The sequence below is a fragment of the Oryzias latipes genome, chromosome 12 (genome assembly GCF_002234675.1).
Source record: "Oryzias latipes chromosome 12, ASM223467v1".
NCBI classification, from domain to species: domain Eukaryota; kingdom Metazoa; phylum Chordata; class Actinopteri; order Beloniformes; family Adrianichthyidae; genus Oryzias; species Oryzias latipes.
The window spans coordinates 6,050,286-6,072,229 of record NC_019870.2 but is presented as its reverse complement, the minus strand read 5'-3'; the positions used below and the strand labels follow the sequence as shown (position 1 = coordinate 6,072,229).

Genomic DNA, 21,944 nt, shown 5'->3' with positions numbered 1-21,944 from the left:
TCTTCTATCTTAAAGTCTTTTAGCGCAGAGAAGTTGGGTATTTTTTATTAGAATATGTCAGCACTCTTGTTGTAACATGGTCTCTTTCTCTCCCAGTTATCTGATTCATATGTAAGTAGGTCAGTGGTGCCCAGGCAATGGTGATGAATGGGCCCTGTTAGCTGGTAGATCCACAGGCTCAAAGCAATTACGCCTCAGCACAGGGGCTGCGTCCCAAATTTTCACTTAAACGTCCAGTACTTGACTTGTCAGCTCCTCCCCAACAAGCCCAGAACATGCATGCATAACCATCTTTAACATGTATTAAATAGCTCTAGATCTTTATGGGAGCTTTACATTTTTAGTTTATTTATGAGGATCACACCCAAATGTTTTACTGACAAATGTTAGTGTTTCAGTGCTTGCATTATAACTTTGCACACTTTGTACTTTCAAACATCATAAAAACACAACTAGTCTCACCTGCCACTTCATTACACTCATCTGTCCAAATGCTCCTTACTGCAAATTTCTATTCAGCCAATTACATTTCAGCAACTCAATGCATTTCGGCATGTAGACATGGTTAAGATGATTTGCTGCAGTTCAAACTGAGTGTCAAGATGCAGATGAAAGGTGATTGAAGTGACTTGAAGTGTGGCATGGTTGTTGGTGACAGAGGATTTCAGAAACTGCTGATCTACTGGGATTTCCACCCACAAACATCTCTAGTTTTACAGAGGATGGTTGGAAAAAGAGAAAATATCCAGTGAGCTGCAGGTCGGTGGGCAGAAATGCCTCGTTGATACCAGAGGTCAAAGGAGAATGGCCTGACTGGTTCCAGCTGATAGAAAGGCAACAGGAACTCAAACAACCACTGGTTACAACCGAGGTCCGCAGAAAAGCATCTCTGAACGCACAACACGTCCAACCTTGAGGCAGATGGGCAACAACTCCAGAAGAAGACCCCAGGGGCCACTCCTGTCAGCTAAGAACAGGAAACAATTCACACAGGCTCACCAAAATTGGACAATGGAAGATTAGTCTGATGGATCTCTGCACAACCCTGTGCAGCCGAAAAATCTGCAGCAAGTGTGTGATGCCATCATGTCAATATGAAACAAACTCTCCGAGGAATCTTTTCAGTACCTTGGTGAATCTACACCACCAAGGATTGAGGCAGTTCTAAAGGCAAAAGGGGGTCCAACCTGGAACTAGCAAGATGTACCTAATAAAGCTAGAACAGGGGTCGGCAACCCGCGGCTCAGGAGCCGCATGCGGCTCTTTAGCGCTGCCCTAGTGGCTCCCTGGAGCATTTTCAAAAATGTTTGAAAATGTAAAAAGATGGGGGAGAGAAATTTATTTTTTGTTTTAATATGGTTTCTGTAGGAGGAAAAACAAGGCACAAACATTTTTAACGTTTTCCAATACTGAAAGAATGTGTAGAATAAATATTGTAACGCCCAGCAAGTACGTCACTTGTAGCGGGAAATACGGGAGCCACGCTGTCAAAATGTTGAGCTGTCAATCAACTGGCAGCGCTGGAGAACTGTCCATGGCCCATACAACGCACGACTCCGAACAGTCTCAGGGCGGAGGAAGCTTTTAGCGGACCGCTAAGCAGGTGGCTGATGTTAATCGAACCACCGTCAGTTCCGTCCATTGCTTGATGAAGTTGATCTCCTGCTACACAACACTATACAACACAGTCCGATGGCTGTCCAGGGGTGACGTTTTGCGTCACTTTGTAGTCTGTTTGGAACACGCAAAAACATTCCTGAAAAGCAAAGACCTAGACTACCCGCAACTGGAAGATACTGTGGTTCGAAAAGCTGCACTTTTTGGTGGATATGACTGTGACAAGCCACCTAAACGAGCTGAATGAAAGTCTCCAGTGGCGGGAAAACACTGCGCCGCAAATGCTTGAAGCTGTTCTGTCATTCGAGCCCAAGCTGACTGTCATGGGGCATGCACGTTCCATTTTATTGTTTTTGTTCGAATCCTCAAAATAAAAATGACATCAAAAATCTGATTTCTTTATTACATTTCTTTAATTTTATCAAAGCAATGAAACATAATTCACTGATATTGTAATGAAGTTAAACTTGGACTTGCACAACAGAGCAGTCACGTGACGCGTCATTCTCCGCAGAATGCAATGCAGGGCAAATAAACATTTAATCGTTAATGCTCATTATGTATTTGTAGCAACTTAGTCATTTTGACAGTAGGCTAATATAGCTAATATAGATACATATTGTATGTGTTGCCTTCATTATGAGGCTTAAATAGGACTTTTAATATTTTGCGGCTCCCGACATATTTGTTTTTTGTTTTTTTCGTCCAATTCGGCTCTTTCAACATTTTGGGTTGCCGACCCCTGAGCTAGAAGGTGTGAATCATAAAATAAAAAAGAAAAACAGTACTCTTAAAATGGCCAAAATTACAAACAATAAAGACAATTTGGTTCTATAGGAATACTTACATCTGGACCGTAACAACCTCAAGCTATTTGTAATAGATAATATGTATTCTTTTTTTTTAAACAAACCTCAATTTAAATGTATTTGAGAGGCAGAGAAATAACAGAGCTCCAAAAATATTAAATAAATGATACATTTAATGACTTTTAATGATTAGTTGGATACGTTTTCCAAAGGCCTGTTCAAAAGGGCGTATGCTTGTGTTTTTAGAATATGCTCTGGACATCAGCACACATGTATACACCATCAGTATAACCCTTGTGCTATCATATGGGGTCCAGATGACCCGATCCTTACATTGATTTGTTCTCCCTCCCATGACAAAGGTGGATAAAGGTGAAGAGGATTTAATGTAATCCATGGACACCAGTGAAGACCACAAATCATTGAAGAAAAAAGGTTCAGTGCACTGTCTTGTGGGGTCTAGATGACCCACTCCCAATGTTAAAGTTGCTTAGGATAGCACAAGGGTTAAGAGACATTTAGCACAAACTAATGTACCAATTGAATACATTATACTACTTCATAGAAGGGTACATCATCTTGATAGAAATAGGATTCAATACCACACAAATAATTTTAAAAAATGGAATGATTTAAACACCAAAACCAGTAACACCTGAGACATCACCAGCAACACCTTAATGACACACACTCTTTGATATACCGAGAATTTGCTCATTCTTGCGTGGAGGAAGTGGCTTTTCAAATCGGCTTCACACCGACATGCACAGTGTTGCATGACGACAAAAACCCACTTCTCTCCATAACAGAATCAGCTAATTTACCTTGATTGCGTTAGCATGTTCCTATTAAAAAATGTTGCAAGACTGTTTCTCTGATTACACTTGAATTCTGTTAATCCCGTCAACATCTGCAGCGTTATGGTAGAGGAATTAATTTAAATACTGGAGCTAAAGCTCCGGTGTAAAAGTGTTAAAAAACTCAACGGAATTCAACTCTACTACATTTCTAGACTGATGCGCGATAAACCAAAAAAACGTATCCTGTTTACTACAGCATTATTTTTTTCCTACCAAAATTATTTAACTTTTTTGGGTAGTTTTTACTAGAAGTGATGATTTTTTTTTACAAACACAACAAAAAAAAAAGCCAAATGAATATGTAGTTTTTGTCGGCATTCTTGCTCCGATTTAGTTTAGAGACTTACCCCCCCCCCCCCCCAAAAAAAGAAAACTCTTTTGTTAGAACTTTGAAAGATCTTTTCAAAGAACATTAAGTAAAAAGATTGACGTTGTAAAGGACTAATTTACATCTTAAGACAGCAGCATTAGTTTGGTACAAGTGTGAATGCTGAAAGCAGTAATTTACAAGCATAATGGGGAAAAACCTGCTTTTCTCTCAAAAAGTCTGAAAAAGAAGATTAAAGTTGATGCTGAGCATTAGTAAAGAAAAGTTCAGTATTTAATGGTCATTCTAGTAAAGCAAAACAGTTGAGACTAATATAAGAAAAAAAATACTAAAAGACAAAAAGCCAAAGCCAAAATTAATTTGCAAAAAAGCCCAAATTAAAACTAAGAGAAAGTTTCTTTGACCTTCATGAAAATCTTAAAATACCTAGAATATAAATTGCTTTTAACCTTATATGTCACATCTTGCAGTTTAGCTTGAACAGGAAGTGTAGTTTTTTGTTTGTTTTTTTAACTTAGTTTTCACATTTTGTTTTTCTGAACTTTTAAAGGGTTGTTTTGCGGTTCAGATGTTCTGTAATTATTTGGTTTAATGCTGTCCACCGTTGTCACACCACACCTGCTTCTGTTTTTAATCACCTCAGCTGTTTCTGCTTCAGGTAATCATGGTCTCAATATATTGAAGTCTACAGCTGCATGGCACTTTTGGCTTGTTGTTGTCTATTGTCTATGTTTCATACCCAACAGGGTTTTTTCTTTTCTTTTGTCAAATACTCAAGTTAATTATTTAAAGTTTTCTTTAAAAGTTTCAATGAAATGTCTTCAGTTTTCTCATGTTGAGATCCTCAAACATTAAACTCAGAGTCTGTTCTTCTCTTCCTCCAAGGTGCTATTTGCCTGCTTGAAAATCTCCCATAAGCTTCGTCAGCTCATTAAATTTTTATGTTTCATGCTAATTCTGTCTACAGTTTTACCTGTGGTAAAGAGTAGTGATCATATACCATTTTTAATTAAAACTTTAAAATTCTGTTTCAGAACCCTAAAAATCAATTGCTCAGCATAAAAGGTGAGCAGCTGCAAGATTTAAAACATTTGAGGACGATGTTTTGTTTGTGAAAAGTTCTGTTAAAGAAATTTGAGAAGTTATAACTTCAGATCCTCTAAATCAGGAGTGTCAAACATACGGCCTGCATTAAATCCGGCCCAGTCATGAGTAAAAATTATAAGGATGTTTTTTATTTTTTTAAAAAGCACATTTCTAGTCCATTCCTGTGGCGAGTTATAATTTTTTAAAGAAATAATCAAAATGCGCAATTCTGCCACTAGGGGGAGCACAGAAAAAGCAAAACAGGTGAAACAGCATACATTTGCATGTGCCATAAGCGAAACCTAACAGCTCTGCGTCTGGGTAAGATGTAGTTTGGTTCCGGGCGAGCCCCCACTGCTGTTACATTACCATAAGAATGATCAGTAGTGACACAATTATGACCAAAATATTTGAAAAAAGAAAAAAAAAAGTTGGAGGTAAGTGAGCTGAGCTTTCCAGGAAAAATTGACTGAGTTTTATTTGTTCACAGATTTGAATGCAAAACCTCCATGCTTGGTATGTCATCAACAGGTAATCAAAGAATATAACATTCTGCACCACTATGAGACTAACCATAAAGAAAAGTTTCACCATTTGCAGTGAGAGTTAAGAAAAGAGAAGATTGACCAACTGTTAGCTGGACTGGCAAAATAACCGTCTACCTTTACTGCAGCTGTGATGTCGGTGATTGAGCAGTGACAGCTACTTTATTACAAACAAGTTGGAGCAAACATCCAAACCATTTTCGGATGGCGAACTTATTGAAAAATGCTGAAGACTGCAGAAGTGTTGTACCCCAAAAAGCAGTCGACCTTTGCTAGCATGAGTCTCTCAAGGTTTGCAATTACAAATACAACATCTCTGAGGAGACTTGGGCGCCAAATGAAGGTATCCTGTCATTTATTGCATTTATTGCATCACTTTTGATGAAAGCACCGATACAGATACTGCACAACTGTGCATATTTATTGGAGGTGCTAAAGACACCATCAGAGCAGAATTTCTTGAGTTGATGGACACAACAACTGATGACATATTCAGCTCTCTAGTTACTGTGCTGGACAATGTTGGAGTGAACTGCTCACATGATGTCAGTCTGGACACTGATGGCGCCCCATTAAAGGTCAGGAAGAAGGCAGGTGATGCCACAAAATTCAGGCAGCAAACCAGGAAAAGATTCTTGGACATTTCATTGTGTTTTACGCACTTGAATGACGGCAAATGTGTTTCTGCACAGGATTTGAATCCTGATATTGATGGACGGGTGAAGTTTCATGAGAGAAAGGAGGTTAACTACAAATTATTTTGGTCACAAAGGTTTGCGAATTAAACTTAATTTACTTTTTCATTGATTTGCACATTTAAATTTTAGGCAGGTGTTTAATTCTTTTCCTTGGCACCTTTTGAGTTTTTTTTGGGATTGTTTCAGTGTCATATGTACAATATTCAGTCTGTATAAAATTGAATAAACCATTTTTTTTTTAATGAAATGCTTTTTATTTGAGATCCATTGGCCTCTGTGAAAGGATGTATGACAATAAGTGATTAGGCTACCATGTTGGTTGAGGCATTTTTTCCAACTGAGTAAAACAACAAAGCTGTTTTTTGCTTTTATATTACTGGTCCGGTGCACTTGGGATAAGACATCTTGAATGTGGTCCCCGAACCAAAATGAGTTTGACAGCCCTGCTCTAAACAAAACCACTTTGACTAAAACATCTCGTCCTGTTTGACTTTTTCAAAGCTAGACATGTCCATCTCTGCACAGTAACTGCTTTCACTGTGTTTTCATGTGCATTTACTGTTCTTATTTTAACAATAAGGTTAGGTTTCCAACAATATCTGAAATGCTTGACTGCTAACTTTTTATTTTGAGTCATTTCAATATTGATTTTCTGTTTTACAAATGGAAAAAACCTTTTCTTGCAGAGGTTAGTGCTGCAAGTTTAGTTAATTTTTGCCAATCTGCTGTGGTCCATTTAGATGGATCAGCTACACTAATGCCTACTTGAAAGGAAGTGGACAAAGTGTTATGTTTTTAATAATCTGAAAAATAAATGAAAAATGAAATTAAAAGTTGTTTATTGAAATGGATGTTGACTATTGCATTGTTGTTGAATACCAGAAAAAAAAAGCAGCAGTGGCTCAGGCGGTTGAGCAGGTCGTCCAATGATCGAATGGTTGGCGGTTCTATCCCCGCTACCCCCAGCTAACTGTCGTTGTGTCCTTGGGCAAGACACTTCACCCTCCTTGCCTCCAAGGAATGATGGGCAGAGGAGCCGTAGGCACGAACTGGCAGCCACGCCTCTGTCAGTCTGCCCCCAGGGCCGCTGTGGCTACAACAGTAGCTTACCGTCACCAAGTATGAATGAGGAGTGAATGAATAATGGAAACATTTCAAGCGTTTTGAGTGTCTGGAAAAGTGCAGATTAATCCAATCCATTATTATGCAGGTTAGTCCATTGTGTCCTGCAATGGGTGGTCCAGCACAGATGTTAAGTTTAACCTGGATCTTCTGTCTCCCCCACCCCCCTGACTGATACCAGGGGGCAGTCCAGGACAGAGATGGAATTCTTTATCACTTTGTCCAGCTTCTTCCTTTCCCTTTTGCGTGATGTTGCTGCTCCAGCAGGGGGCGTCATGCAGGGTGGTGGCTGCCCCAGCAGAGTCGTAGGAACCAGTTCAGCGGCCTAGTGGGAAAAGTGTGTTGTGGGTTCTAGTCCACAATCAGGTTATACCAAAGACTCTAAAAATGGGGCCCAATGATACTCGGCATAAAAAGGTTGGATTGTGACTGCTCCACCAGGGGATGGGTCAAACACAAAGATCAGATTTTACAAACCCAGATGTGTGACAGCTGATGGGACTTTAATTCTAGAAGTGACCCCTTCTAGGGGACCACAGTCTTTTCTGCAGATATTCTGTCCTGCATCAGTCCTCTGTACTCATCAACAGTGATGAAGCCAACAATTGTTGAGTCAGCAAAAAATATCTGTAGAACCCTCTGTGTTGTACTTGAAGTCTGCAGTGAAAACGAATGGGACCAGGACAGTTCTTTGTGGAGCCCCCCACACAGCAAGTTAGTGGTTAGTTGGCTCTGATATCAATATCTGATGTAAAAATGAGTTTTAAAATTCTTGGACAACTAAAAACGAGAAGAATTAAACACATTTTTGGTCCATTAACAAAGAACGTTACCCTTTGGGAGTATCGTTGGCTTCTCATGCTAGCTAGTGATTTGACGTTCCATATTGAGGCCTCGAGGCGTGTGCTAAACACGCGTCTGCTAAACCTTTCATGTGCAATGCGCACACAAAAGGTTGCTTCATTTAGGGGAGGAGTCTAAAGTGAGAGCGTCCCAAGCTTTGGTGCCTGCCTTTACTACTTAACTGATTCAGGAAGTGGTGTTTGGGATGTGTCGTGTGCTATGACAGTGATATGAATCCCTCAGGCTCCATTTAAAATGTGGGGGTTTAGAGAATTGTGGTCAGTGAGACTGTTTAGATTATTTCCTAATCGTTTTCCTTTTAGATACAAAGTGTCACACACGTTTTTCATACTTTGCCATTTTGCTAACAGTTTTATTCACAGAGGATCTTTGATATTTTTGCATCCAGTAGATGTCCTACTGGACCAAATGAAGCTTCAAGAAGCTTTTCCCTGGACTGAATCAACTGGATGTAAGGCTTCAATGCTTCATGAAGCTTTATCTGCCCATCACTAGTTAACCATTCAGATTGGTTGTTAACTTGGCTTTCCTGTTCAAGTTTCTGGTAATTCCAAATTAAAAGTGGCTTTAAAAGCACATTTTATAGCTTATCAATCATCATATCACAAAATACCGGTAGCGTTGCCCTCCTTACTTTTGTATCCCGACTGCCTGAGGAAAGGCCTGGTTATTTTCCTTCTGACACAGCAGAAGCATTTTCGTCATCATTGGATAAAGCTGAGTCGTCAGTTGCCCCCCAACTCATTTAGATGCCCCACTTAACATCACTGCTGCTATAAATCGAGCTTAGATGAGGAATTAAATTGAGTTTCTTGCATTACTCACCCAAAATGCTGCCTCATGAGCTCTGATGGTCCAGAATGAATCCTGTAAACACTGCGTTAAATATTAAGCATTGCAAGATGCAGAACAACCTTCTATTTCTCTTACTCATAGATCTGTTTGATGTACTGGACTTGCTGCACGCTGCGCAAGGTCTTCTCCTAATGAGGCGGTTCAAGTGCTGCAAGCCATCTTCTCCAGCAAAGATTCAATCTAAGCAGATGATTAAATTAGTGGTGCACCGCAGAGATGAATAAATAACTCTTATCAGGATCTTGGAAAAGCCTGACCCAAAAATTCACACGATAGCTCTTCACATTTCCTCTTTTTATTGCAGTAAAACTCAAACTCCAGGGTTTGGAAACAAAAGCTGGAAATGACAAAAGTTCACAAGTAAATCCAGGAGGAGAGAGTTTGATGGAGGCGTTGGACCTGCTGGATTACGGTGCTTGAGATCGTCCCTCTTTGTGGGGTCTCTGCAAAACGAAAGTCACTCAACAGTGTTGGCACCAGTAGCAGGGCAAACGATAACCTGAGCGACATCTAAGTGTATTTCCGTATTCCAGAAAAAAAGCTCTTCACACAAACATGTCACAAAAGAAATGTGAGGCAAAAGATGATTTTTTTTTAAACCTCGTGCAAAATGAGAGAATATTTTTCCTATGGGATGTAAAGAGGGGGCCTGTTACACTTAACACTATGGTATCATTTATTTTATTTTAAATAATACAATAAATATACTACAAAGCAACATTTTGGAAGTTACAAATTCATATTTATCTTTCAACTTCACAACTTTGATTTTTCTTTCGGTTCATTTATTTTTTAAATTTTCCCGATTTAAAAACAAGCTGTTTCCTGATGAATGAAGAACTCTACAAACTTGGAACAAGAGAAAAAAACTTTACAATTTCATGCATACAGATAGGTTTTAATGCTTCAAAAGACATACAAGAGTGGATGGCCACAGTAAACTTGAATTTATTGACATAAAAACCAATATAATTTTCTATTCTCTTATCCTTACACAGGTTTGACAAGACTGGGAAAACAAAACAGACATAAAAAAATGCAAATCTACAAAATAAAACAAAAAAAAGGCACCAACACTGCAGGTTTTTTTTTTCCTTTTTCTGAAGAAATTTACAAAACCAAACCAAAAAATTACTTTTATATATATATGAGAAAAGTGATCAATTTGGAAAATGGATAAACTTTACTAAAATAAACAAACTTGACTTAACAGAAATGGTTCAAGTCACAGATCTGCAAATTAAAAACAAAAAAAAAAACCTTAATATGAACAGTTGAAAGTTATCTGTGGTAAATACTAGTGGTCATAAGCATAAAGAGTGCATAGTTTGAACACGAGCATTAATACATTAAGGGGAAAAGGAAACAGGTTTCAAATTTCTAATCTATTTTGGTGATTTCTTATCTTTTTCAAGTTGTTTCCTATGCAAACATGATTTAATAGCACTAGAATAAACTTTGGTAAAATGCTTCAATGTTTGAAGCCTCTTGAACAATAAAAAAAAAGAAAAAAAAGATCTGCATGTCCACTTTGTGGCACTGAATGATCCGAAAGCATAAGTCCCCACAAGAAAACTGCGTTCTTCCAGATGTTTACGTTTCTGTGTGGCCCGCTAAAGCAGGAGCTATGAACCGGCTGCCATCTCAACACGAACCCAAACTGGGTGCAGCACAGGCCCAGATGTGTTGGTGATGCAGGTTTGTGTGCACGGGGAACCAAAACGCCACAAATGTTCTTTCACTTAAAAACACATCTAGAAAAACACATAGCACCACAGAAAAGAGAAAAAAAAAATAGCACCTTGGTTTCATTGCGTTGTGTTTGTTGTTGTTTTTTTAATGGGATGTCACTACTCCCACTGAGTATTTCAGGGGGAAAAAAACAAAAACCTATTAGGGTAATGATATGGCCACCAAAGTGGGTGTTCAGTTCAGAGGACGCAGGAGGATTTTAATCTGTTTGCAAACCAACTGTCACATGATGTCGGAGGACGTGTTTTCATCCTTTATTTCCATTTTTGCTCTTAAATTACAACAAAGCTTGTTCCACAAAGACAGGTCGTGTTCTTCACTTTCAATTTACAAGATCCTCTCAATTTAGGTGTTCTGAGGTCTCCTACCTCACATTTGATAGTCACATGCATGTTTTAAAGCCAGAAGTAATAAACAAATAACAGGAAAAATATACAGAATGTACAAGAGAATGTGAAAGACGGGTGTGCACAACATGAAGCTTCTGTAGAGGGGGAGCAGGCAGACCGATGGGGGGAGGGAAAGGATGACGAACACACAAAATAAATTTTGTTAAAGAGTCTGCAGCAAAAACAAATGGACTGGCTGGAATAAAAATGGGGGCCAAAAGGGCCAGGATGTAAGTGTGTCAAAGAGGAAAAAGACTTGGCATCCAGTTTCAAAACCTGCATGTGATGTAGAAGGTATACTGAGGTTTCAAGGTTATTTCCTCTACTCCTACAGAATTTCATCCTTTTCTCGTCTTTTTTTTTAACTCATACTTGTTGCTTTATGGAAAAAACAAAAAACCCAAAAAGTTACTTTTTTACAAACACATTTGTCCTTTGTATCTCTTTTCAGTTGTTCCTCCGTTTAAAAAAGTCTTAGCCAATGAAACAGACAGGCCCCACTTCGAATCCGAACTTCTGCGTGGATCCGCCAAAATCGTTGAACATGATGTCCACAAAAGGCACCTGTTCTACCTTTGGTGTGTTGATCTCCAGTACTGTTTTTTCGTAGCCCTTTTTCAACTGTCAAGAGAGAATATCGGCAATAAATAAAAATAAAAAATAAACATCTAAAGAGTTTTGCTTTGAAACTGTAAAGGAACAGTTCCTTACCGCACAGCCGTCGACCACGGCGCGGATGTAGGGGTTGTTATCATAAGACATCTCCTCATCGTTGGAGCCTAGGAAGCGAATGGCCTTGTCGTAGCTGTCCTGCTGCTGATCATGCCAGGCCACCGACTGGTAGCAGTTGTACGTCATGTTCTGCCGAGCTGCCGCGCTCAGCAAACGCAGGAAGGTCATCTGAACCACGCCGATGGGGTTACCCTCCGCATCCACATAAGACAGCTGCAAAAGAAAAGAGGGAGTTGAGCCAAGTCTAGAGTATTTTTTTAAGGTAATTTTCAACTCCACCCCAAAAAAAAGGGGAAAATAATGACATACTTAAATTGAATACATTTTCTTTACTATGTCTTTTTTTTTTTTTTTTGCTAATTGGTTTTTATTCAACGTTTAAATATCTCCACTCCATCTAAACAAAATGAAATCCGTTTTCGTGTTTTTCAAGTGCTTTTCATTGCAGAGTTGGAAGTCAGACATCGGAGGTAAGCACTGATTGCCTCGAGTCGGTCTGAGTCAACATTTCTATGGCAACCACTCTTGTCAATCAGGAGTGGGTGTTGTTAGGAGACCACACCCCTACAAAGTGAAATCAAGCTAAACAAGATCTGTCAATCCAATGCTTTGAATGTTGTGGAGGCCTTGGATTGAATCATCTGATTGGCCAGTTTGGAACTTGAATAACCTGCAGTACAAAAACAATATCGTAAAAAAAATAAGATTATCAAGAAGCTATAAGAACAACAATGACTGAGTAATAGGAGTCTATGGGATTTTTCTGTTTGGAACGCCAAGGGGGGAGGAGTCACTAAGCAGGTCACATCTATAATGGTTTAAAAGCATTCTAATTATTTAGAAGGAACACATATTTCCACAAAAACTTAAGAATAACATAAAATACAAATTTGTACTTCTAGGACATCTTAACAATAAAACGGTCCTGGGGAATGTTCATAAATTTCACACCTTGATTTGGTAAGGATTCGCACAATCAACTTCCTTTTTTACCAGGCTCATGAGTTTTTTATAAGGGAAAAAAATAGAATGAGAGGATAGATTCGGATTCTTTGCATGAAGTCCAATCAGCATCTTTTGAAGTAAAAAAAAAATATATATATAAATCGATTTGGCTTCCCACTCGCATTGTAGCTTTCGTTAGGACACATTCAAAGTTTTTTTTTTTCCACATTTTTACATTCCTGGTTGTGTCATTATGATATGACCACTTTCTATATGGCTTTGATTGGGCATAACTGAAGTTTCCTTTAGTAGCAGGTTTCAGATCTTCAGAAAATGCTTAAAAATTAAGTGTATAAAGCGAAATTCATAAGAGAAGACGGCTGATGCCTGGAGGCTGTGCTGATGCTTACAGTTTTATGTGGATCCTCTGCATTTAAAAAAAAAGCAGAACTAAACACCAAATTAAAATCTGAGTCAAGTATTTATGTAAAGGTGCATAAACTGTATGAGCAAATAATTCGAAAATGCTGAAAATGCTATGCTCAGACTAGGAAACATGGGGCAGGAATGATGTGTTAATTGCCTAATTAACCTCGGCTCACACTTGCATTGCGTGTGCAACAGAAAACCCGGCTATATCCTATTAAGGTAATTATAGTGCTAAATAATCCTGACTAATTAGATCTGGAACGAGTCCCGGTTCTTCTTAATGTCAATTTGCATACCAACCATCAAACATCCATTAGATCCACATGGTGTCTTTGTCTTTCAGACAAACAAGACTGACTGGGAGATGTGCATGCGGAATCCTCGCCATTCAAGCTCCAGCAGCAAACCTTTGACGACCCGGATGGGTTCTTCTTTGCGTTTCTCGACTCGTTCTTGCACATCAGCCAGCATTTGCATGCACATGCATTAGGGAGCAGCATGGTGCAGACACTCAGATGTTGTTAAGGAAGACTTTGTTTTCATTTGTGCAGCAGGTTAACTAATCCAAATAATTACTCCTATAATCCAGACTTTGGTGTTTCCATCTGAGTGTCAGCCCAGTGCTTCATCTTTAGATCTGGCTGGGCGGCCCCCATGCTTTTTGTCTTTTGCCCAGCCGCTCTGTATCCCCCCCGGCAGCCAGCATCTTCAGAGTGACATTACCTCTTTATCGCCGCAGCTGCAAGTCAACGACTGACAACCCAAAAGCGGGATTGTGACTGAGCGCCAGACCTGTCTGACTCCAAGTTACGTGAACAAACTGGGAATGGGAGGAGGAATGTTCCTCTGTGTGGAAAGCAGGGATGCTAACTTCCCAAATCAAAATGTCAATTTTCCTGCTTCTACTACAACTACAAACGGATGGAAACCTTTGGAGTCATGGGAATTTCAGGCACTCAGTCACCAGATGCCTTTCTAAGAAAGCAGACGTTTAGCAGAATACAGCTGGATCTCAATGGAATTCAGTTAGACATCATTCTTTTGACTCATTTTATATATTTACTAGCTCTGATTTAGCTGAAGTTTTAGCACGGTTACTCGTGAACTCATGCACATCTACTGTGGAAAAACTTTATATATAGGTGATTTTTTATTTTATTTTATAACTTTGCATGGGAAAAATATGTACAGAAAAGCGTACGGTTTTGTTTAAAGCAATTGTACTGATGTGTGCATGTGCAAAAATCAAAGTTTGAACGTTTTTTTTTTCATCTTAAGATGCCTATAGATGTCAATGGATTTTAGATTTAAAGAAAATGCACGAACAAAAGGAAATCATGCATTTACTCTCCATTGATAAATTGATAATAAAAAATAATTAAAAAAATTAAAATGAAATAAAAAGCATTCTTTGACCACTAATAGACATCTTTATAAACTGTTATTAAAATCTCAAAAAAGAGAAAGATTCTCTTAATTTCCTTTTTTTTTCCCCAAAATATTTGTGCCATAAATCATGCTAGTAATTTTTTAAATAAATTATTTGTTTTTCAGACCCAAATGGTTTAACTTTCAGTTGGATCAATAAGGGGTCATGCCAGATTTTTTTCTTTATGTTCACTTTATCTCAGTGACCCAAACGCCTCATCTGCTTGCTCCACAAACCTCTCCTCCATTGATTTGTGAGGCATCAGCTGCATTTTGCTGGACTGAGGTGAAAGCAGCATGCATGCAGGAACAAGCAACAAGCAGGGCTTGATACATACTTTATAATGAAGAACCAGAACCATGCAGAGCCTCAGGTGCACAGAGTCCAAACTTCAGGCTGGACTCTGTGACCGCAGGCGGAGCCACTTACCATAGAACCTCTCTTGTAGCGACTATACCAAGTGCCTGGTGAATCTTTGGGCCATTTTGCCATTTTGCTCTGTAAAATACGAGAGGCATTCAGGGAAGGGGAGGGGAAACTCGGGGGTGTGGCTTACCAGTTTACCACGTTTGAATTCACTGAACCAGGAGCCAGGAATCTCCTTTACCCAAGATGTGATCCTAACCTGAGGGCATGGATTAAAAAAAAGCCAGAAAAGGAGGAAGAAAAGGTTACGGTCAAAGCAAGGAAATGGATTTGGTGTAACTCTCAGAAGTGCCCCTCTACCTTAACCCTTAGAAGTTGGCGAATTTTTTAAAAGGTCCAATCAAATGACCAGCTTTAAAGAGCATTTCTGACCAACACTGACGGTCCATTTTTATTTTTTTAATTTGTTCCTGTTTATGTACATTTTTTAACTTGATCCCCATTTGTTTCAGGAAGTAACTGGACAGAGCGTCCGAGCAAAAGTGTTGAATCATCCTTTATCCAATAGAGTGAAAAACTCCTCATATCATCCAGAATTATAATTTTTTTTTTTTAAAGTTAAAGTATTTCTGTATTTTGTGATGTGGTTATATGTGAAGAGATGAAGATAAATGTGTTTGGAAGGGATTCATATCTTTTATTTTGAAATCTGTGCAGTGCATACCAAGAACAACTGAAACAATAGGTGTATTTCAAAGTAAAAGCTTGCATTTTACTTTGCTGTTTTCAAAAGTTTTTTCTTTCTTATTACATTTTTTTAATTAAAAATGTGTCTATGATGAAAAAAAAAATTGTGAGATTTTTGTGTAATTTTTGGTCCATTGTGTTATGACAGAGAGCGACAAACAAAACTCAAAGGTGAAGTCGTGTTGGAAAAAACTGTTACCAAAGACAGCAGTTTTTAGAATAAAAAAACAACGCCATTTCTTTTTTGATGTCCAAAAAGACCTGGACTCCTAAGGGTTGAGGTTTTCTTTCTTATCTTTCCTCCACTGAGGCGTCTTTCAGACCTGAAACAGGAGTCAATCACATCAAGCAGAACATTTTTGAACACATTTTGTACTCCAATAATACATCTGGTAGCTAATTGCTGCTAAAAAATTCAGGAGTACACAAGGATTTATCTAGAAATGACGGGCTGTCTGTGTCCTCTGTTGGTTCTCAGAGCCGGCGGCTCTAACTTTGTTATGCCATTAAAAGCTGCGAGTTGGCCAACAGGAGACGACTCTAATGGTCCCAGCCGTGACAGTGAAAAATGTCTCCATAATTAGAGAGCAGAGTTTGATAAAGAGCTGTCATCAAAGGCGTAATGCGATAATGAAGGATGGGCCAGAGATAATCTATTACTCGGAGATGGCGTACATTAAACCCATGCTGCCTTGAAGGTTACCTTCACCTGCTTCCACCAGAGAAGTTGGAGAGAAGCTCCGTCACCTGGCACGAAAAACTCCATGTGTTGGCAAAAAACTTATAAGTAGACGGGAAAAAACAACTAAAATGAACTCAAAAAAGACCTACTGCAATAAAAATCTGTTTTTTTACATGTTCGTGTGGCATTTTTCAGATTGTGAAAGCTAAAAATTAGCATTTCTGAGTATTTCTTTATTCAAATAGCTTTGAACCACAGCAAACCAAAAACGGTAGTTAGAAAAAAGCTTGTAGTTGTGATGTGAAGATTACGCTGGGCAGGCCACAAGCTCTCTGCTCCGAACTATGTGTAACAGTGTGGGAAAGGGGGGCGGGCTTCCTCTTCAATATGGGTCCCGCCCACAACTCAAAGGGGAAGTTCTAGTGAACCCCTGCTGATACGTTATTTGACTTTGGCTAAAAATAATAATTAATTTGTCATTTAAAAACACTGGGAACAATACATGAAGCTTTCTTTAGAAGTATGAATGTGTTTATTCTAGGTGTAGTATTTTAAGTAATGTAACACAGCTCATGTAATAGAGAAAAACATCGATACACAAGTGCAAACATTTCCGATTTTTGAGATCCAGTCCTAAATAAAATTTCGATTTTACTTTTTTTTTAAAACAAAACCATTCATGAGTCGAGCTGCAGTTTAGTGTAGCGAGAGCTTTAGCTAGTAACTTTTTGTGTTCCAGCATTTCAAAGCTGCTTCTGTAGAATAAAGCAGCAGTTATGCGTCCTCATATGAACCATCTCGAGCCCACGAGGGAGTGTTTTTATTGTAAATGCTAAAAGTGACAGCGCTGGCTATTTTTTTTCAGCGCTGACACAAATGAGAGCGGCTGAACGCCAGCGTGCTGTAAAGTCAGCTTCATTATTCTGGGCCTACATAAACCTCTGCTCCTCTGAGGGCTCTGAGAGTGGGATAGTAGGACTGTAGTGCTGCGGAGCTGCACAACCTTCTGAGTAGTCGGGGACAATGTCTCCACGCTCCCCTATTTTCTGCTCTCTCATGCATAATGAACCCAAAGTGCGCCTGTCGCCTGCCAAACGCTGTTTATGAGAGGCACTTCCAAAAGTAGCGCTGAGGCAACAGAGTGGGGATCAGTTGGAGGGAAAAATGTGATCAAGGCTGGGGCGAGGAAGTTGTCACCCCCCCAGCTACGCTTGTAAAATAAAACTGATGAATCATCTCACACGTCGTCCTGTCAGCATCACTCCAGGCGGCTGCGCCGAGGCTAATTACACTGCTACACAAGCAGGTACAGCACTCACAAATCCTGAGATGCTCGAGTTATTTATACAGCGCTCACAGCAGTTAGTCCCCTCTGTGAGGAGAAAAATAACCCTTTTCTCATGTGGAACGTCTTCAGCCTACACTCTTTTCAGTCAATCACAGACTTGAGGCTGGAAATAACCGAAAATGTTTGCTTTTACGCTGCTGCCTCCCCACGCACCCAATCCTCCAACACCCCGGCATGTCTCTGGTGTGCCCGCCCGCCCGCCCGCCCGCTCGCTTGTGTGCACACGTACCCCTTCAGACTTCTTATCGGGGAAGATGCAGCTCTCTCCGCCTGCTGTGAAGTTGCAGTAAACCTTGAAGGAGTCCCGTGAGCAGCCCTGGTTCGGATCAATCCAGTACTCGCCTGGGAAGATGAAGGAGAGGCGGAAAGCACAGAGAGAATGAGGGTACATCTGATTATCTCTATTCACTCCAATTGGATCAAAAATCCCATATATATGCATGAATTCCCATCATTATGGTCTGGTAAATCATTAATGAAGGAACCAATTATTCCTTTTTTTAATTTCATAACCTTTTTTGGTGTCTTAAGAATAAAAGCGTCCATATTTTTATCAACCTGAAGCCCCAAAAAAAGGCATAAAAACAGAGTTGCAGAACCCTGTTTCCACCAATGTACATATTTTATCTACATTATATCTATAGTTTTGAGTAAATGACAAATATCACACCTTGTGTGCAAGGATAAAGTCACAATAAATAGAAGCATTTAAAAGAAAAAGAAAATTTACCTGCAGATACGTTGCAATTAATATTTACCGTCAAAATTAACCATTAACAAAAGTTAAAAAATCACAATTTTTGTTCACCGCTTGTATTTTTTAATGGAAAATCAAACCTTCATTGAATGTTTCCAATGGTTTTATTAAGACTGATCACTGTTGGTCATTTCTGCCGAGTTGCATGAGCAAACACAACATTTTAGAGATGGATGGGGCAAGTACCATATGTATACATATGTCATATATATGTCACCATATATATATATATACATTGCATTGCATGTCAGAGTTAATCATAGGAGACTTCAGGACAGCAGCTAATTGATATTTAAATTACATTTATAATAGTCTAAGAAGTCTATAATAGTCTTACGGTGATTTAGCAGAAATCTCTACAATCTTTTTCAGACAAAGTGGTGCTTACCGTCTGTAAATTCAGGGTGGCAGAGCTGCAGGTCTTTGCATGTTCTTGCTGGGTTGCTCTGTGTTCCCAGTGGATGCTTCATCTGCTCGATCTCCTGCTTCAGAGAGTTCAGCGACCCGAAGATTTCCTCCATGCCGTCGTCGTAGTCCTTGTAGTTAGCGTCCATGGCTGCGTCGTCCATCACTTCACTAGCGTCAATGTTTCTGCGCGTCCTGCCCTTCATCGGCGGAGCTGCCATGGGGAGTGGATGGATGACATCACCAGGAGGGCCCTGTCATAGTAGAAGACAAATACTGGTTTAAAATCAGGATACAGATGATAGAAATGCTCCTTAGCAAGGAATACTATGAGAATGATCAAAAGAAAAGGTCCTTACAGGAGCCCCAGGAGGTCCAGGGATACCGGTCTCTCCCTTTGGTCCAGTTTGACCCTAATCAGGACAGATTAAACCAGTTCTTACTCAAGTAAAGACTGAATAAAATCTACCCATTTGGTATGAATGTGACCAAAACTAAAAACTTACAGATGAACCCTTTGCTCCTTTGGGACCTGGAGGGCCCTAAAGACACAGAAAAAGAAATCAAGACATGTTCTAATAAACAGGAAGTACAGTACAAAGCAGTTGATTGACTTACAGGTGGTCCAGGTGGACCAATGGGACCAAGTGGGCCAGTAGGACCAGAAATACCCTGAAGGAGAGATAGTTACAAAACATTAACAGGAATTATCAAAATATCTGGTTTTAGTCGGTTTAATAAATACACTAAGAGTTCTCTGAACAAAAGAGTGAGCATTAAGATTCCCCTGACTGGGGGGGGTCTGTTCCAGCCTTACATTGTCTCCTTTAGGACCAGCTGACCCTGGGGGGCCGGGAAGACCTCTGTCACCCTTCTCTCCCTGTTCACCTGGGGGTCCAATAAGACCGATAAGACCCGGATGGCCCTGTGGGGAAAAAACAAGGTGCGTGAACATCATTGATCCACAGGTAAATGACACTCAAACTGGAATTTATTGCCCAGATAAAAACTTTTCATGAATCCTGAAACCATGATGACCAAAGTCCTGGTCTACATGAATCTTCTGCAGACCTCTCCATCAACCCTGCCGTGACTCACCTTTTCTCCTTTCACACCAGTGTCTCCTTTCAATCCAGGTAAACCAGGAGGACCCTGAGGGGAAAAATGCTAGATCAGATCACAGCACATTTTGGAAGCCTTAGATCAGAGACACGTATGCTGAACTCACCATTGGTCCAGGAGGTCCATCTGGCCCTGGAGAACCAGGCAGTCCTTGTTCTCCCTGCAAAGATTTATTCATTTTTTTTCACATTTCCAACTTTTCTCCTTAAGCTACACAAATCTATTATTTCTCTTTGCCACTGTCTGTCTTCATTTAATCATAAATGTACATAAAAATATCGCAACAGATTATCAATATTTAGGGCAGAAAGCATGTTACGTACAACTGCACCAGGAATACCCCGAAGACCTTCAGAACCGGGCTTGCCAGGTGATCCTTGAGGCCCAACCGGGCCTGTTTTTCCTGGAGGACCTTCTATGCCGGGCTCTCCCTTTCAAATAAACAAAATTTAAACAAATGTTGGGAGAGTTTGAAAAAATATGAAAGAGAAAATCCTGATTAAACATTATTTTCAAGCAACCTTTGCTCCCTTCTCTCCTAGTCTTCCCTCGGGTCCTGCAGGTCCAGGAGGCCCCTATTGGACATATTTTTATCAGTATTAACGTATTGTGGTACAAAGAAACATCTGGACATAGAAACCCTTTTTTGAAAATACTTACTCTTTTTCCTGGTGGTCCAGAAGGACCAGATTCTCCTGTGGGTCCAGGTGAACCCTGGTTAAAAATGAAAATATATCAGTTTAATGGTTACATATCTCAGGAAAGCCTCACAAAGTTGTCAAAAAATGGACACTCACAGGCTGACCAGACTCTCCATCATCTCCCTTGTCACCAGGTGGACCATCTAAACCCTGAATTGAGAGAAAAATCCATCAATAGCTGCAAACTCTTCCATATCCACCATTAGATTGGAATTTTACATCAAACTTACAGCTGGGCCGGGCTCTCCAGGTGGGCCAGGGTCTCCGGGAAAGCCGCTTGGACCCTAAGAAATATATGAAAGCTTCATAAAGGACAAGTTAAAAAATGAAATAAAATAAAATGAAAAATATATGAAAGCTGCTTTAGCTTAAAGGACATAAACCTTCTATGAAGGCATCCCATTGGCTGGACTCATGTTAAAACACTGATTCATGTTTTCCCCAAATAGTGAGGGTTAGAGAGAGAAACTAGAGCTTACTGGGCTGCCTTTAGGGCCATCATCTCCAGGGGGGCCTTTGGGGCCAGGAGGTCCAGCAGCACCAGCAGGACCAGATTCTCCTTTTTCTCCACGTTCTCCTCTTGGACCCTAAATGAATTCCCAGCACAGAAAAGGAGACCATGACAAAGTTTCAAAGACAAATAAAGGTACATTTTGACCAAGAGGAGTAAATGTAATTCTCAAACAGTAACTCACCGGGGGCCCGACTTCTCCCTGAGGTCCTGGCTCTCCTGATTCTCCAGCATCTCCCTGAAAGAGGAGGTTGGGGAGTTGTTAGGTTGGAGAGACACACATTACCACTCAGTGTTTTTGTTGCTGGTTCGTGCCTCTAAAAAATCCAGCAGCCCTGACCAGCCCAATGCCCTTGTCACCCAAATGGGAACAGAAAGAGACGACACAAGAGATTTCAATCCATCAAATGCGGCTGGATGGTGCGGCTGCAGCGAGAAAATGCTCTGACCTTAGTGTTCTCACTGGACCCCAGCCATACATCTTGTCCTCCTGCCTTATCAAAGAGTGGCCCTGTTGACTGGCCTATCAGCACAGCCGCTCTCATTATTCACTGTCACATAAACCTGCTGTCCTCCCAGCGAGGCCGTGCAGTCAGCCACACCAGTTTTTCAGGCAAAATATTAGTCCACGTCACATTTGGACGGAGCAAATCGATCGGCAGTGCCAGAGCTGCGCTGCGATGTGCTATGATAAGCAGATCCAGATCCCCTCAAGCATGATGCCCCCCCCTCTCTCTCTCTGTATTTCTTAGCCTCAATGGAGTCTCCTAATTAATTTCAGACTTGTTTTCCCCAAAACCTCTCCTGCTGCTGTCATAAAATCCACACTAAGCATTTGGAGATAC

The 21,944-nt window shown here is 40.1% G+C and overlaps 1 protein-coding gene across 2 annotated transcripts in view; it reads right to left on the bottom strand.

Moving 5' to 3' along the window:
- Positions 1–9,063: 9,063 nt before the first annotated feature.
- Positions 9,064–21,944, bottom strand: part of LOC101155530 (collagen alpha-1(V) chain) — an 87,607-nt gene continuing 74,726 nt past the window's right edge. The window contains exons 49-66 of one of the 2 annotated variants that reach the window (XM_011481505.3): positions 21,284–21,337; positions 21,068–21,175; positions 20,819–20,872; positions 20,685–20,738; positions 20,548–20,601; positions 20,409–20,462; positions 20,211–20,318; positions 19,994–20,047; positions 19,864–19,917; positions 19,583–19,690; positions 19,384–19,437; positions 19,272–19,307; positions 19,125–19,178; positions 18,749–19,019; positions 17,833–17,945; positions 14,890–14,958; positions 11,637–11,870; positions 9,064–11,546 (exon numbers count right to left, since the gene is read on the bottom strand). In XM_011481505.3, the coding sequence (XP_011479807.1) occupies positions 11,400–11,546; positions 11,637–11,870; positions 14,890–14,958; positions 17,833–17,945; positions 18,749–19,019; positions 19,125–19,178; positions 19,272–19,307; positions 19,384–19,437; positions 19,583–19,690; positions 19,864–19,917; positions 19,994–20,047; positions 20,211–20,318; positions 20,409–20,462; positions 20,548–20,601; positions 20,685–20,738; positions 20,819–20,872; positions 21,068–21,175; positions 21,284–21,337 (1,680 nt within the window). In that variant the 3' untranslated portion in view covers positions 9,064–11,399. Of the gene's footprint in view, positions 11,547–11,636; positions 11,871–14,889; positions 14,959–15,016; positions 15,086–17,832; positions 17,946–18,748; positions 19,020–19,124; positions 19,179–19,271; positions 19,308–19,383; positions 19,438–19,582; positions 19,691–19,863; positions 19,918–19,993; positions 20,048–20,210; positions 20,319–20,408; positions 20,463–20,547; positions 20,602–20,684; positions 20,739–20,818; positions 20,873–21,067; positions 21,176–21,283; positions 21,338–21,944 lie in introns of both variants that reach the window. The other variant, XM_011481504.3, reaches the window with a different exon arrangement.